The sequence below is a fragment of the Lepisosteus platostomus genome, chromosome 20 (assembly GCF_059453375.1).
Source record: "Lepisosteus platostomus isolate fLepPlt1 chromosome 20, fLepPlt1.hap1, whole genome shotgun sequence".
NCBI lineage: Eukaryota > Metazoa > Chordata > Actinopteri > Semionotiformes > Lepisosteidae > Lepisosteus > Lepisosteus platostomus.
The window spans coordinates 4,229,180-4,245,271 of NC_142630.1; the positions used below are offsets into that span (position 1 = coordinate 4,229,180).

Consider the following 16,092-nt stretch of genomic DNA (forward strand, 5'->3'; position numbering starts at 1 on the left):
TGCCCACTAACATGCGCTCCTTTTATAATCATTGGTTACAATGAGAATGAACCAATTTTTAGATTTATTGTATTTTTTATACACCTTGCTCATGTATGAAGTATTCAACCGTTAATGTAACGAGTATGTCAAGGATCAGGAATAATAATAATAATAATAATGTGCCAAGGAGTAACAATTCCAACCATTTTCTATTGAGCTATTGTTATACTATCAAAATATTTCTCCCATTTAAACTACTCAGGTCAGGTTCAAACCCAAAATTCTTAAGTAAGAAATCTTAATAAATTCATTAAACATCATAATTCCACTAACAATAGGTGATATTTTGATGAGCACTTCTGTTCTGCACTTCACTCTTCTGTTCTCATTTGAGATTATTTTGTACTACCCAGAATGCAATACCGAGAGGAAAAGCAAAGAGACAAATATCAAGTGAACCAAAGACAGCTCAATGCTTAGAACAAAGTTCCTCTTTCTGTACTGTAACTGCATAGATTTTCAGGCACTGAAATGCCAATATTGTTATGGGCATGTCTATTGATCACAGACAAATTATATTTCATTTTAATTGACATTGACATCTCAAAGTTTTCTTAATGAAGGCTAAAAAGGTATTGTTATTGTTTTCAAAGAATTGTTTGCTTTATCAAATAAGAGAAACATCGAGTCAACTGTTATGCAAAAGGTACATTACGTCTCTTTTGCTGCAGGCTCGTTTGTTCTTCAGATGCATTTCTTTAATGGCACACGCCCCCTAGTGACGATGTGTTGAAAATGAGATTTCTCGTCAGATGTTTAATTGCAAAAATGTGACCTGTTCTTAATTTTAATATTCATATATATATACACAATATAAATAACATCATACTTAAACTTTAAAACATTTGTGCACACTTCTGCTCACGTGATTTTATCATTAATATCTCATGATACCTGTATCATTTTCAACTGGGGGAAAAAACCTTTATCCGCATTAATTGTAATTGTCCAATTAAAGATTCCTATTTATCTCTTAAAAAGTGATAATTGAACAATGCTGTGGCACATTGTTAAACTCTAAACAAAACTGCAGAGACAAATCAACTCTTTAACAATTCACTTCAGGGTTTTCTGGACAAGGGTTTAGGAAATTATTCCGACTGAATGCACCCAAGTGGAGCAGTTGTGAAACTAGGAAATGGGATATTGTCTAATACATCAGCCCCTGGTAATCTTGCTTCGAGAGGGAACAGGTTAAGCATTGTCATTCTGCAAGCAGAAAAATGTAAATATGCCCACTGAGATGGAGATTTAACTAACAGAAGATTAATTTGTGGAACCATGAAGTATGATGCAGAGAAAATACATAGAATCTGTATTTCAGCATTCGCAATGAAGACACATTGAACCTAAGAATGTGAGAAAGGCTACAAATGGGATAAAGAGACCGTTCAGCACATCCAGTTAATTTGCAGATAGTAGATAATTTACAGAATATGAGCATCCCATCCACTTCTAAACCAAAATGTTTTCAGCTTCAGCACCCTGACAGGGTGGCTTCATCCAGATTCCTATTTTAAGTATAAAAAATGTCTCCTGTTCTAAGTATTAAAATAAAAACACACCCATGTAAAATTGCAGCTTTTTTAATAACCAACTTTTTAAGAGGCACTTTAAGAGCACACTTACAACATAAAAATGTAATAAGTATTTTTTCTCTTTTTTTGTTGCACAATATTAAAATAAAATTTCTGACATTATGCATTGCACCAAAAGTAAAATTACCTACATTTATAATACAATATAAGATACATATGAACAAGATAATAAAGCACCTTTTTTGATCTAGAAAATAAAAAAAATTGCAGGACAGACACAAAGCACTTTGTTTTTGTATGACAGTATCAGTGCATGGATACACCTCCTTACATGGGGAGTTTGGGTTTCATAAACATCAGTAAAATATGAAATGTTCTTATTTGCACCTGAGTTTGCATTCTAAGTCAAAAAGGCTTTTGTGATTTCCTTTCCTTTTCAAAACCTACAGTTTAACACTTTGTTGTTGAGCACAAAAGAGCTGTAAAGCTACAGAACACCAGCATAATTTGCTTGAAAAATGTAACTTGCTACAGATTAAATGTTTCCTTTGTTAAAGGAAATCTGTATTCACATTACAAAGAAAAATAGCACCAGGTACTGTTTATACAAAAGCTAATACAATGAATGTCATCTTAATACAGTAAGATAACAAACTACATAATGCAGAGCGATCTGGACAGTACAGAATAGAGTGATTAGCTGGCCCAGTTATTTTGTTTTCTAGAGAAACACAGCTAAAATATTTTCAACCTTTAGAAACTCCATTGACATGCATTTAAAATTCAGTTCATCTTCAAGTATTTTTTTCTTTTTTCATTTTTCTCAGAGGGAGCATGAAACAGACAGTCTCAAGGGAGAATGACACAGTTAAGTAATATCTAACCCTCGGTACTTCTAAAAAAAAAAGACATTTCACTCGACCTGGTCTGCCCAAAAGCGATTACGATTTGAGTTCATCAAACTAATTCTCAACATCAAAGTCCTCACATTTGCATGATAAAACAGGTGAATTAAAGGAAGAAGATTAGTAAGACATAAAGCGAAAAAAATATTTCACAGAGGCAGCCATGCAATCTCATTTACACGAGAAACAGAAATAATTCTGTCGAGTCTAATGCTTTGATTTTTTCCTTTTTTGCGATTTCTTTTTTTCATAGCATCCCCTTAAAGTCAAACTTATTAAATTACTCCGAAGTGTCTTTCCTTAAAGGAATCTTAAAGCTGGTTAATTTTTGGCCAAATAATTGACTCAGGAGATGGTTCTGCGACTCTGCTGTCCTGTAGTTATGAGAGTCAACAGATCTCACTCCCGAGACAGGTCTGAACTTGTTCATGGCACTATTCACTAAAGGAACAGATCCTTTTGCTGAAGAAGAATGCAAAGGTCTCCCAAGAAGCCCTCTTTTCCCTTTGAAATCCCCATTCAAATGGCGCACATCTGCTTTCTTTGGGGTATAGCTGTCAAAGTTCCTCTTTGGTTGTACATTAATCCCCCCAGCCTTAGGTTTTAAGTGGGTTTTGTTGCTGGACATGTCATCTCTCAGAGACGAAAGAACCGGGTACTCGTTAATAATGTCAGCTTTCTTATAGCTCCCTGTGCTTTCAGTCTTTCCAGGGCTCTGAACTCTGATTTTCTTCTTTCTCATCTCTGAATCCAGATTTTCTCGTGAGGAGGAAGAGACTTTTGCGTTTGGAGAAGCCTTGACTTCTTTTCTTTTTTTCTGAAGTTTCAAAGACACTTGTGTAGAATCCTTTTCTTCACTTTTGCCCCCCCCCAAGGTGTTTGGCTTCACCTGGTTTGGCACAGGTTCGCTTGCTCCTGGCGACCCCACAGAACGCTTGAGACCGTCATCGGCGAGTCTGACATCATCGCTCGACTTGGACGAGACTTTCTCCTTGGTCTGGCCGCAGGTTTGAATCTCGCTGCTGCTGCTGCCGTCCTTTGAATCGCTTTGCTCCTTTTCATTTCGCTCTGGACAACCAGAAGGCTGCTTATGTTCCTCTCTTGTTTGGTAAGAAATGACATCCGCAGCTTTCATTTTCATGTCTGTTGCACATTCTTGTTTTGAGGCATTCTGAGATTCTAAACTTTCTGTTAGGTCCTGATTAATACTGTCCTCGCTCTGAAGGTTAACGGTTTCTGAAATACTTTTATATGCCTCAGGTGATTCAATTATCTCCTGCAAAGCTTTCTGGGGACTCTGAGAAACTTCTGGGTCACTTTGGGTCACATTTGCAGTTACTGATTCAGTTCTGAAACTGCTTCTGCTAACCTCTTCTTCCACAGTCCCTTTATCACCTGATGGTGAGTTATACTGCTTTTCATGTTGATGAAGAGATGGATCACCATCTTCTTTCACGTCACTGGTTTCTGTTAATGGCTTAGAACCCCCCTCACAAACTTCCTTTGCTTTTTCTGTTACAGGAAGCTCAGATGAAGGAGAGTTGCTGGTCTTAATGTCTGGTATAGCACAGGAACGACAAGGGGATTCTGCAACCATGTTAAATTGTGAGTGCTCCATCTTAGCTAAAAGATCTGAAAATTCCTCCTCTTCAGTTTTTACACTCATATCCTGCAGGCTGGGGGAAGGATTAGTGGTCTCAGTGAAGAAATCTGGTGTCACAGTCAGTGTCTGTTTTGAGGGATCAGTTTCTCCAATGGGGCTAAAGTGTAGGGAAGCTACACTTGCAATGCCACTGTCAGAGCTTTTCTCGTTCACACTCTCAGGAGAAATCTTTCTCTTTTTATTAGGAGGCATGTAATCCCTTTTGAAAGAACCCTGCAGCTCAAAGTCCCCACCTTGTGAGGGTTTGCAAGGTCTCATCACTCCCCTGAATTTAAATGTCTTGCTACCACCTGCAAGATGCTTTTCCATGTGGCGGTCATATTGCTCTTTCTTCGAGAACGTGTAATTACAAGTGCTACAAATGAAGGACTTCTTAATAACATGCATGACATCAGCACATAGCTCACATGCATAAAGTGTGGTGTGCTTGACGTCTGGTTCCTCAATCACCCTGTGCTCTTCCTTCAGGTGGGTTTTAATATCTTTTAATTCCTGAAAGAACACTGGACACTTGTGGCACAGATACATTTTTTGTAGGCTGTGGACTACCAAATGCCGCTGAAGTTTGAAGGGCTTGGGGAACTGTTTCCCACAATGATGACAATCTCTGGAAGGATCTTTGCAATCTGGATGCATTGTGATGCTCTTCTGGGCTGGTTCTGTTTTTTGCAGGACATCTGGTGGAGTCTGTATGCTTTGTTTTTCACCCCCACCAGAGTTCAGCTTAATTTTGACCACAGTTTCATTTTCCTCTTTGACTTTCATGTCCTGCTCAGGGCTGTCTTTTGTGATCTTCCCTTCTTTAGCAGACATCTTACTTCCCTCATTTTTATTAGGCTTGCTTGGCCTGCGCTGCATGATGGAACTTAGAAAGTTTTTCACTGCTGTTTCCTGTATGAAGCAGCCAGGTAATCCCAGCACAGAATTCTGGGCTTGGCCCTTTCGAGCAAATTGGGTTGCATGTTCTCTCAGGTGCTCGTTGTACATCCAGACATCTGAAATCTCCTTCAGACACATTCCACAGGTCCATATCCCTGCTTTGTTCTTTGCATGCTTTTCTTTCAAGTGATCTCGCAGTTGCTCTCTTGAGCTAAACTTGCGCTGTACACACATGTAGCAGGTTGGAGGAGGGGAAGGGTTATGAGAGAGTTTGTGAAAATTGAGCTCACCGAGGGTGAGAAACCAAGTGAAGCAAACCTTGCATTTATACTGCTTGTCTTTTGGTTTCTTTCCAGCCTCGTTGCATTTTCTTACTTTGCGTTCCAGTGGTCTTTTGCTAGGCTTTGCACGTTGACCGACTGCAATATCATTATTGACAGTGGTGGCATTTATGGGGCTCTGTTTCCCAGGCTCAAAGAACTGGATGTCAGGGAGCTGAAATTTAGTGTTCATAGTTGGGATATCTATGTCGTGAAAATGACAGGGGTTCTCATGATGGTTTGTCATATCAGCTTGAGAAACTAAAGGATCCGACACTTTTTGAAGGCAGGATGTGGCTGGATCTTCTTTTTTGCAAGGTGTTGATGTCTCTAAGGATAACACAGTTTCTGCAACAATATCAGTTAATAGGTCTTTGGAACCATTCCATTTTGCTGGTATTTTTGCAATTGAATGTAGCCCTCCATTAACTTCAGGGTCTTTTCTCTGAGGGCCTGTTTCAACATCTGCTGCATGGATTACATCGTCAAATCCAGAAATGGTGACACCCTTTAAAGTGCGTTTATGACACATGTCCAGCATTATAGCATCATCAATTGATATTGTCTCATACTCACAATGGTCCCTCAGTTTACTCATGAACACTTGGTTTTCATGCCCCTCAGAAGGCTCTTTGTTATCCACTGACATAACGGTAACAGAGCATGTTTCTGTTAAGGATGTATCAGGGGTTACTTTTGGCTTTTTATTTCTTTTTCCATACACCCTTGTGCACTTTTTCCGAATCATCTGTTCATCTCTGGGAAACAGCTGGGAGAATGTGCTTTCGTCATCAAGCAAAGCCTGGAGGTCTGACGGTGACTCAGAGATGTTTGCGGAGGGTGTTTTAAAAGGATAAGGAGGTGGATCCCCCCACTCTGTGGGACAGGAAGTCTTTGCACATTTCGTCTCAACTGGCTCTCCTAGGATTTCTGTACAAATACTTTCAGGACACATCACTTTCCGTTTACTTACTTCTTTCACGTCATCAAAATCCTCTTTTGTGCATTCGAACAGTCCACACATTCTGTCACCTTCAAGTCTATTACCACTGATTTCTGGCAGCTGCACTCCTTTCTCATCTGGTGTATGCACTCCATTTTGACAAATCTGAACAGCCGGTTCATGCAGGCCAGTTTTGTCTGTCTGTGTTGTATTGTTGGCTAATTTGAATGAGAAGATATCATTTTCTTGTGTTTCTTGGCTTCCATTAACCTTGGGTTGGGCTAGTTCCTCTGGTTGCACTGAAAGCGCATCAGTTCTGTTTGATTCTCCGGCAATACTTGGAAAATTGGGAGTTATAGCTTGTAAAATGTCAGTTTTAAGCATACTTAATATATCTTCTGAAAAATGGTCAGCCATTCCAAGCTTAGATTCAAAATAGCTCCCGTTATTGTCAACCTTTTTGCCTTTCGGAGCTTTGCCAGCTCTTTTAGTCTTCATGAGTGAACTTAACATTTTTGGCTTTCCTCTACTCCCCGGAACTTTTTCCTTATTTTTTTCCTCTGAGCCTACAGTTTCTCCTCCTTGTATTAAGTTTATTTCTTCCTGATGAACTATGAAAGGAGAAAAATTTGTTTTGGTGGGTAGTATTTTACAATTGTCAGGGTGCAAAAAGACTTTTTGATTCACAAGCAAAGTAGTTTCATTCTGTTCCTTTTCTAAGGAATGCAACTGAATATGAGTGTCTCCTCTTCCTTGGTCATTTGGTGAGCTGTTTGCACTCACAAAACTGTTTTCTCTCATAAATGCTTCTTGTTTCCTACATGTCATTGTGTTTTCCCAGTTCTTTTCCACAAGGATATTCCCATCCCTTTTTGCTGCATGTTTCATCGCCTTGTGTCTTTTTAATCCAGGAACTGTCCGGAAGCATGCAGAACATATATCGCACAGGATTGTACCTTGTATGGAATTCCTTTTAGCATTTTCATTCTTAACATCATTCACATCAGCAACATTCTTTGCCTCAATTTTATTTTGCTTGCTTTTTACCTCTCTCATCTTAAATGGATCTGGCAGTGTTGTATCAACCTCTGAAACATTCTCCACAAAAACTGGTAAAGACCTTAGAGTTTCTGAAGATTCCTGGTTGAGACAATCTGTTGCTTTTTCATTAGAGGATGCATGTTTCAGTTCTATTTTATCTGCTTTCTTCAGGAGACCTGTATGTAAGTCCATATAATCTATGGTTTCAAGAGGAGAGTGGCAAATATCCAAGTCATGAATATCATGTGGCACTGGCTGGAAGTTTAGCATTGTGTCAGTGATTGAAGTGCTGTTGTTGTCTTTGCAGTGAGTGCATAGCAATTCAGGGCAGAGACACTTTGAACTGTCCATACCAATATTTTGCAAAGATGTTGATGGTGAACAAAGGCTGATTTGAACGTTTTGATTTTCTGATGACTCTGAAGAGACACTGTTGTGCACAGGGCTGATTGGTGTTTTGCATGTTAAAGGCACAGGAAAGCTAACATTACAGTTGTCTTTTGGACTTTTCTTGTAGAGAGCTTGATTGTCTTTGCACTCATTTAAGGTTTCTGTTACATTATGATATTCATTGAGGCTGCTGGATAAGTTTGTTATTTCTTTGTAATTTAAGGGGCTTTGTTTTAACTCATAGAGGGAGTCCAGCCCTTGCCTGTTTGTGACTTCAGCCATTGTGTGAGTTTCCTTGAAAGTCTCTTGTGATCTCATCAGGGAATCTGATGGTTCAAGTGTGCTAACCAAGGGTGGATCAGACTGAATCCCTTGTTCAGACTCAAGGCATTTCTTTTCAGAGATGTCCATGTGAATGTCTGCAAGTCCAACTAAACATGGCACCTCTGGTGAAGTGATTGCATTGGAGTCACAAAACTGTATATTGTTTGTATTTAATACATTATCATTTTCTTTCCTTGGTGACCGTCCATTTTCCATGGAAATTGGGGAAAGTCTATCAAAAGCATTCCATATCTTTTGGGAATCACACTGGTCAAACATATTATTTTGTTCACCAGGTGGTAACAGGGACTTACATGGAGAAATTCTGCTTTGAGAAATGGCTTTATGGATATCACTGTCCTCTTTCCCCTTTCTCTCCTCTTCTACACATGGGAGCTTCAAAGTGAGCTCAATGAGGCTGGATTCTCCATGTTGTTCGGATACGTGGTTGCACTCGAAAAGTTCAGTTGTTGTTTCAGGTTTAAGGCTAGCTGCAGTCGTGTCACATCCTGAGCTTTCTATTACATCATAATTTGCAACTTTCATGTCATTCTGTTCAGACCCTGTGGCCTCACCTTCCACTAAAGGCTCATTTGCTTTATAATATGACTCTGGGAGGGTGTGTGTTGATATGCTAGAGGGTGTTAATGGGTCACTCTGTACTGTTGCAGTGATGACTGCATCATCATTAGCAGTTTCTGGTGTCATGCATCTTGATGCTGCAGCTTTGTGCACATCATGATTAATGGATGTTACTTGGGTTTTGCCATCAAGATCAGGTTCCTGTGGATTGGGTGAGACTGTAACAATTTCTCCAACACCACCTTCACTTTCTCTCTCTACACCATTTTCACCTAAATAATTGCTGACATCTGTACTTTCTATGTCTTTAGGCATGTCCTCTGGTAAATGACTCATTTCTGGATTGAGTTTGAACTCTTCTCTCACTTCTGTTTGCTCACAGGCAATGGAAACTTGACTACCAGACAGGATCATAGGGTATGAAGGCATGACCATTTCTTCCTCGTTGTGTTTGACAGTGCGAGCTACAAATAGCTGTAGCTGTTGTAAAGGGTTCACTGAAGAGCCTTCTGAAATGGCAGTACTTTCTTTCTCCATCGTGTCATTTTCAAACGTCTCGGTCTCAAGAGCTGCATTATTTTTGGTCCTTTCTTCACTGATTTGTTTTTCATCATTAATTTGTGGCTGTGCTGCTTCTGAGTCTGCATCATGAACTGTCTCTTTTGCATGGCTTTCAATGGGTTTGGTTTTATCATCACCGACTGGTATATCCTTACACACGTCTCCATCTGATTCTGCACTCGGGCTTTTTGAATTAAATGCTTTTGATTGGGGAGACTGTGCTGCATCTATATCAGATGAACAATCAGCATGCTCAAATGGAAAAAGAAGTGCTTCATGCTTTTCAGAGTTTTGATTCTTTGCTTTTCTTTCTGCAGGTTTGGTTTGAGAAAGTGTTTCTTTTTCATTTTGCTTTTGTTCAAAAGCACCACTCTCGCTTTCAGCAGCTTTAGTCAGAAAGGGGGACACTGGTTCTTTAAGTACATCTGATAAGGAACCTTTGTTAAAGATGGAATCTGAAATCACCTCCAGACTTTTCATAAGATTTTCAGCATACATTTGATTTTCCAACAATTCTTCAGATTTGTCTAACAGAGGACCCTTTACAGTGGATGTGGTTGCTGTTTCACTGTTTTCTAAGTGTTGTGCTGCTTTTCCTGCATCTGTCTGGAGGCTTTCAGCATCTTCTTTGTTGTAGAAGGGTTCAGGGGAACTTGGTTCAGCATGTACTGGTGTATGAAGGCACTGCTGCCCTTCCAGCGACTCAAATTGGAAGGCACCTGACCATGAATGTTCTTGATCATCATAGTGCTCTTCTAAACTTGGATCTGCTGCAACACCAGTAGCTGCCAATTCTGTATTCTCAACTGTGGCACTCATAGACATGTTTTGTTCATTCTCAGTTCTGTGGTCCAGAAGCAAAGGTGAAAATTTGTCAGAGGTTAGCCTTTTAGAGATTTCATTGGAAAGTGAAGTAGCACTGTTTAATTCGGTTGTCTGCAGCTGGCTTTCCAGTTCTGTAACAATCCTTTTGATTTCTAACTCATCTTCAGCATTATTATTTATGAAGTTAGTGCTATAGTCAGTTATTTTCTCTGGCAAAGCCAAAGGAACATGACATGAATTAAATTTCTTATTAATGGCCTTGTCAGAGAGATCTTGATATTGACTGATGTCATCAGGCAATATACCGGTCATCAGATTCCAGTCTTTCTGCCCTAAATATTGGGGGAATGATGACTCAAAGAGTTCTCTTTTGTCATGATTGGGCATGAAAGAATTAAAACTATCTTTGCTCATAGGAACATCTGTATATAGAGTGTTGTCAAAAGCAGGAACAGCAAGATCTCCAAACATTGATGAAGTGTCAAAGGTGAGTGGTGATTTCATCAGGGTTTGGTCAGTTTCAATGGGGTAAGAGACACCGCCCTGCTTGGGAGCATCTTTCTGTCCTGAAACATCATGAAGGTCAGCCGGACACAAACAAATGTCATCAGGAGGTACAGTGGCAAGTGGCGCTGATTTGGTGAACACATCACAATTAAAAGTATTCATCATGTCTTTGTCACGAAAGACGTTTTCATTTATCCTCTCAAATGGCGAAATAGCAAGGCCTTCCCCAGGCAGTAAAACTGCACTTGAATGTTGCACTCTTGTGCTGCTGCTTTCATAGTCTGATTTGTCCCTGTCCTGTGCATTATCCTTTGTGTTTTTACTACAATCTCTATTTTCATTGATAGCATCAGGTGTTGTATCACAAATGCGAGATGACTTGGCATTTGTCTCTGTCTGGAAGTGAGTTAGATTCCTTTTAAAACATGAGCTTTCCTTTCTACCAGTATTAAAGTTTTCTGTATTGTCTTTTACCTTAGATTTTTCTAAAATATCTGTCACACCATAATTCAACGTTTCCTTGCTGTTTAAAGGCGAGGCCTTTTTTCCCATGTCTTTTTCGATGCTGTATGAATCAGGTGTGGGTTCTGATGAACCTTTTCCACTTGTGTTGCTGGAATGGAGATACTTAGATTTTTGTGAGCACCACATATTGGCAGAAAGGAGAAATTTAGCAGAGCCATATCTCTTTGTGTTTTTTGAAAACTGTGATGGGGCTATGCAGGTTTCTTTGGGCGTTTCTGATAGTGATTGTTTGTACGATTCCTGCTCAAATGAATCAGAAAGGGTAATGTCAGTTTTGTTTGTTCTCTTTTCTAAAACACCCTTTTCATTGTCAGAATCTGTGCGGTCAGTGCTCTTCGGACTATTCATGCTTTCGCTTGAAATACTCGCAGGTGTGCTTAGATCACTACTTGTTGAGGACCTGCTGCTTCTCCGCCTTACTCTCCTACTGGCAGTGTCTTTGAGTGGTGGAGGAGAAATGGGCTCGGTGATTTTGCTCTCTAGACTTTCCTTCGGATTGTATTTCCACTGAGATGGTTTGTCTTTGCCACCTCTTCCTCTTCCTTTGTAATCTTTTGTATAGCTGTACTTGGATCTGCCGCCAAGTCCTGGTGCAAGGCGACCCCGGTTGGATATCCGTAGAGGTTCAGACTCATCATCTGTATCTGACACATAGTCATATTCCCCGAATTTTGCATTCTGTGGTGCAGGAGCAGCCCTTTCCATTACAAGGGAAAACTGCAGATTCTTGGTTCCTTTCACATGCAGCTTATGTAGCTTGTTCTTTTGCTGAACAATTTTGTGAATAAGCTCCTTGCTCCATGTCCCACCCCCTGACTTTCTTTTTTTACTTTCCTTTGCTCCAAATCTCTGTGTTATTGTGCTTCTCGTACCAGGTGAGTCATCAGGAAGTGCAGGTCTTAATAAAGGGGAGTTTTCCTGGTAGCTTTTGAGCCCACTTCTCTCTGAGAACTTTTTGGACAAGAGAATGTCAGGTTCTTTCCTGCTTTCTTGGCAATGGTTGCTTATTGGCTTTCTTCCTATTTTCATCGTCTCATTTTGTTCTGAGGACTTTTCGAAGAAGGAGTACCCCTTTGTTTTTTTATGAGACAGCTCCTTAAAGTTAGCTTTTTCTTCCACTTTCAAGTCCTCCGGTTTCTTTTCAGGGTCATTTGTCATGCTTTTATTTTCAGTGCTCAGGTTTTCCCTGTCAAAGTCATACATATATTTTACCTGCGATTGTGACCTCTCCTCTGAAGCAGCCACATGCTTGCTTTTACTTTCAAACAATGCAGAGTCTTTCGTTTTTAGGCTCTGACTGCTTCCTGTCACCTTTACAGTTGAAATGTCATCATCAGTAAATGCATCAATGAAGCTGCTGTCAATTTCTGCATTGTCAGATTGATAGCCAAGGCCATTTAAAGCTTCTGTGATAAGGCTGTCGAGTTTAGCATCATCAATTTCTAAATCTGAAGAAGTAAGGGAAATAGGAATCCCATTTAATAAGTTCATCTTTAAAGGATCATCCCTTGCATCTCCTTTCATATCACTGTCTGATAGTAATTCACCATTCTTGTTCAGTCCTAGGAGAGAGAGATGCAGATCTGATGAACACCTTGATAAAGGGAAAGTCTGTTGATTTGGGATAGGCTTTACTGGGTCTATTTGAAGCTTCCTGCTCTCCTCTATTTTTGTTACATCTTTAAAATCACTTTGAGTGACCGAGTTTTGACTGCAGTATTGTTTGTGCTCCAAGAACGATGCTAGATTGTTGAAGTTTTGATCACACTGTTTGCAGGTGAGAAGAACATCAAGCTGGTCTAGGTTGGCAGTGGCTAATGAGTTAGCTAACAACTGATGAGCTGAGTAAGGAGGAGGTGGATGGTCAACACCAAAGCCATTCATACAACCCTTTCCATTGTCTATGTTTGGCTTTGGGAATTTGGTATCGTGTAGGTAGCTGTATACGTCTTCTTTGGTTCTTTCTGGAGGGAAAGGGAAGTTTCTGGAGGTGTCAGAATGGAGATGGTTAATGTTGGAATTCAGCTGATCTGAGGACTGAAGTGTCTTTCCATCTTTGAGATGGCAGTGCTGGGAATAAAAAGGAGGGGGCGGGCCTGCCATGGGTAGCTGACTGTCTTCAGAGCTGACATTGACTGGGCTTGTTGACACAGGAGAAAGAGAAGAGCATGTGCTGCTTGAAGCAGGGTTTTGAAGGGGTGAAGGCAATGGGGATTCGTATGGAGAAGCTGATATCAAACCAACTGGTGCCACCTGCAAAGGTGTGCGATTGTTATTCCTAGGAGGAGCACTGGGCACAGGCTGGTTCAATCCATAAAACATTGCTTTATTCCTGGAGTCACAGACTTGAGCACTAGTATCAACTCCATTTTCAAAGGAAAATGTGGATGCAGGACTGCAAGTTGGCTTGATGCTTTCTTGCCGGGTGAAACCTTCATTTTTTCTTTTGCTATGGAAGCCACTGGGACCATTTAAAGGTGCATTTTTATGTGGTTTGTTACTATCTTGCCACTCAGAAGTAGATATTGGGAAACCCAGTTTTTGGTTGCTCAGTTGTCTGGATAGCTCTATCCTGTTTTGGTTTGGCATGGCAGATGTGAGATGTATCTGCTGCCAAGGCAACCTGCCAGTTTTGGGTGTGTGTTGCCTTGGTTCAACAGCTGGCTGGCACTGAAACGAATACTGCTTTTCAGCTGAAGTGGAGTAAGGTGCAGAATTCTGGTCTGGGGAAAGAAATGGTTTGTTTGCCCCTTCCCAGGTCTGTGAAATCCTGACATGACTTTTTATTGTACTTGGGATGTTTTTATCAAATGGCACCGTTCCAGTAAGGACGGTGTTAACTGGAGAACTTCCATAAGCTTTGCCCTGAAAGTGCATTTGGGATACCGAACCTTGTACAATATTTCTTGTAAGGGAACTTCCTTGAGTCAGTACCCTCTGACTGGGAACACTGTCTTTTGGAGTAGAGCTTCTTTTACTTATTGAAGCAGTAGGGATGCCACTGTTATGCAAACCAATTTCTTCTTGCTTGAAAATGGCTTGAGTTTCTGGGAAGGTGTTCTGGTTTTGGTCTATAGAGTGTGAGCTTGAAACAGCACCATCACTGTCTGCAGAGTGCTCAGTTCTTCCTTTGTAGCAAGACAAAGATGACTGTGCTCCATGGGAAGACTGCAAATATTGTGTTTGTTGGGAAGGCTGTGGGTAAGACCTTCCATCTGGCTGGGGATTATCAAACTGGCCATTGCTTAATGTTTCCTCCTGTCCATCCCCCGAAGAATGGAATGGAAAAGCCCTGTGTCCCACTTGGTTATTTGCCAGGGAAACATCCATGTAGTCTTGGGGATGGCTATTTTGATCATTTGGAAAGGGGTCAGTAACAGAATCTTGCAATGACTGAAATCCATACTGATATGACATAGGTCCAAAGCTAGTATTTGCTTTGCCTCCTTCTGTAAAAAGAGTCGTTTTCTGTGAAGAAACTCCATAGTTAGCACCATTGAATGTCTTTTCTGGAGAATGCCAAGAACTTGTTCCATTGCCTTGGAATTCTGGGTAATGCAGTTGGGCACTCTCTGTATTGTTGTTTTCCCGGGGGACAGCGGATTGCTGCTGAGTGGCTGGCTGTTGGTGAGCAGCAGCACCAGCAGCTTGTGAGGTATAGTTCACGGAGGTAAGGTTAGAGGAAGCCTCCTGGAAACATCTGCTGTAGTTAAGGTCTTCTTGCTGGAGCTCTGCTTCTCGCTCGGGTATGCTGGGAACATGAAAGCGATAACTGCCCGTTATTGGACCCCTGCTAGTTTCAAGCTTTTTGGGTGGTGTCAATTTTTGTTGTGGGTAGGCAATCCCAATGGTGGGGTTAGTCCTAGAACTGGTCATGCTCAGTCTGTAAAGCTGTTGTGGGTTCCGGTCTCCCTTCCCAGACTTTTTGTTTTTGTCTCTGGTTCTGCTTTTTCCACTGGGGGACTGGGGACTGCCTTTGCTGCTTGGCCATGTCCTGTCACTGGAAAACTTGGGCCTGTTCTGGAGAGACTTGAAATCAATCTTCCCGGCTTGCTGAGGCCTGATCACAGCCTCTCTCTGTGTATAGGAGTCCTTTTCCTTCACACAGAACTTGGCCCCATTAATAGCCTTGGACTCCAGGCTGGCTGCGTTCTCGGGCAGGCTGCTTTTGAAGTCTCCTGACTCTTTTTCACTGAACTGCTCAAACAAAACCTCCTCATCCTGCTGCTTGGATTTACTTTCAGACTCTTTAATGGAGTAAACATGCCGAGTGTCTCCCGTCATGATATCCAGCAAGAGGCCCAGGTGTCAGATGTGTCCTTAGCACTGCTGAGTATAGCCCTTACGTGGAGCCTGCAGAGGCATTGCACTTTGCTCCTTATCCACGGCCTTGGAAACTCTTGACACGTTGAGGCTCAGGTGCTCTCACCTCTATCATCCCTTCACAGACATCATTGTTGCTTTTCTTCTCATCTTCCCTGAAGAATCCTGTAAAGAATAAATGAAATATTAAGATCTCCTGATAAACCGATGTTTCATAAGTGCACAGATCAGAATGGCTTATTAATTAGGAATTCAATAAATATTAAAAAATATACTACTTCAAAAGTAAAAACCTAGGCAAGAAAGGAAAGTTATATCATTTGGAGTCTTCATATCACTGTCTCAGAATGAAGACTATGGGTTCTACTTAGTGACTGAAATTTGCAAATGTTTTGGACAGAAAAACTCACTGTATTTGTAACAGCCTTTTCTACAAATGTATTCTATTTTTTCTTCTTTTAAAAAAGTAACTTCTTCTGCATTTCCTCTCAGTTTTGTTGTTTTATACTATAGCTATTGGAACAACCACTTTGTAAAGTACATTGTTGAATTCCTCACAACTTATATCAGGTAAAAAAAATAGTCAAGAGGACAAAACTTAAGGAAAACCTAAGAAACAATAGTTACATTTGTAATGTCTAAATCCATATGAGAATAACAGACATGGATAAGCCTTCTTAAACATACAAGACATCAAGGTGAACCCATATTTGTTCCTCAGAGT

The 16,092-nt window shown here is 40.6% G+C and overlaps 1 protein-coding gene and 1 long non-coding RNA gene across 3 annotated transcripts in view; one reads left to right on the plus strand and one right to left on the minus strand.

The window, feature by feature from the left end:
• LOC148644301 (uncharacterized) overlaps nucleotides 1-16,092 on the plus strand; it is a 45,491-nt gene that overhangs the window by 9,618 nt on the left and 19,781 nt on the right. The window lies entirely within an intron of this gene.
• The window catches only part of znf469 (zinc finger protein 469), a 139,444-nt gene continuing 124,964 nt past the window's right edge, over nucleotides 1,613-16,092 (minus strand). For both annotated transcript variants that reach the window (XM_088614269.1, XM_088614268.1), the window contains one exon: nucleotides 1,613-15,533. In XM_088614269.1, the coding sequence (XP_088470395.1) occupies nucleotides 2,766-15,329 (12,564 nt within the window). In that variant the 5' untranslated portion in view covers nucleotides 15,330-15,533 and the 3' untranslated portion in view covers nucleotides 1,613-2,765. The remainder of the gene's footprint in view (nucleotides 15,534-16,092) is intronic.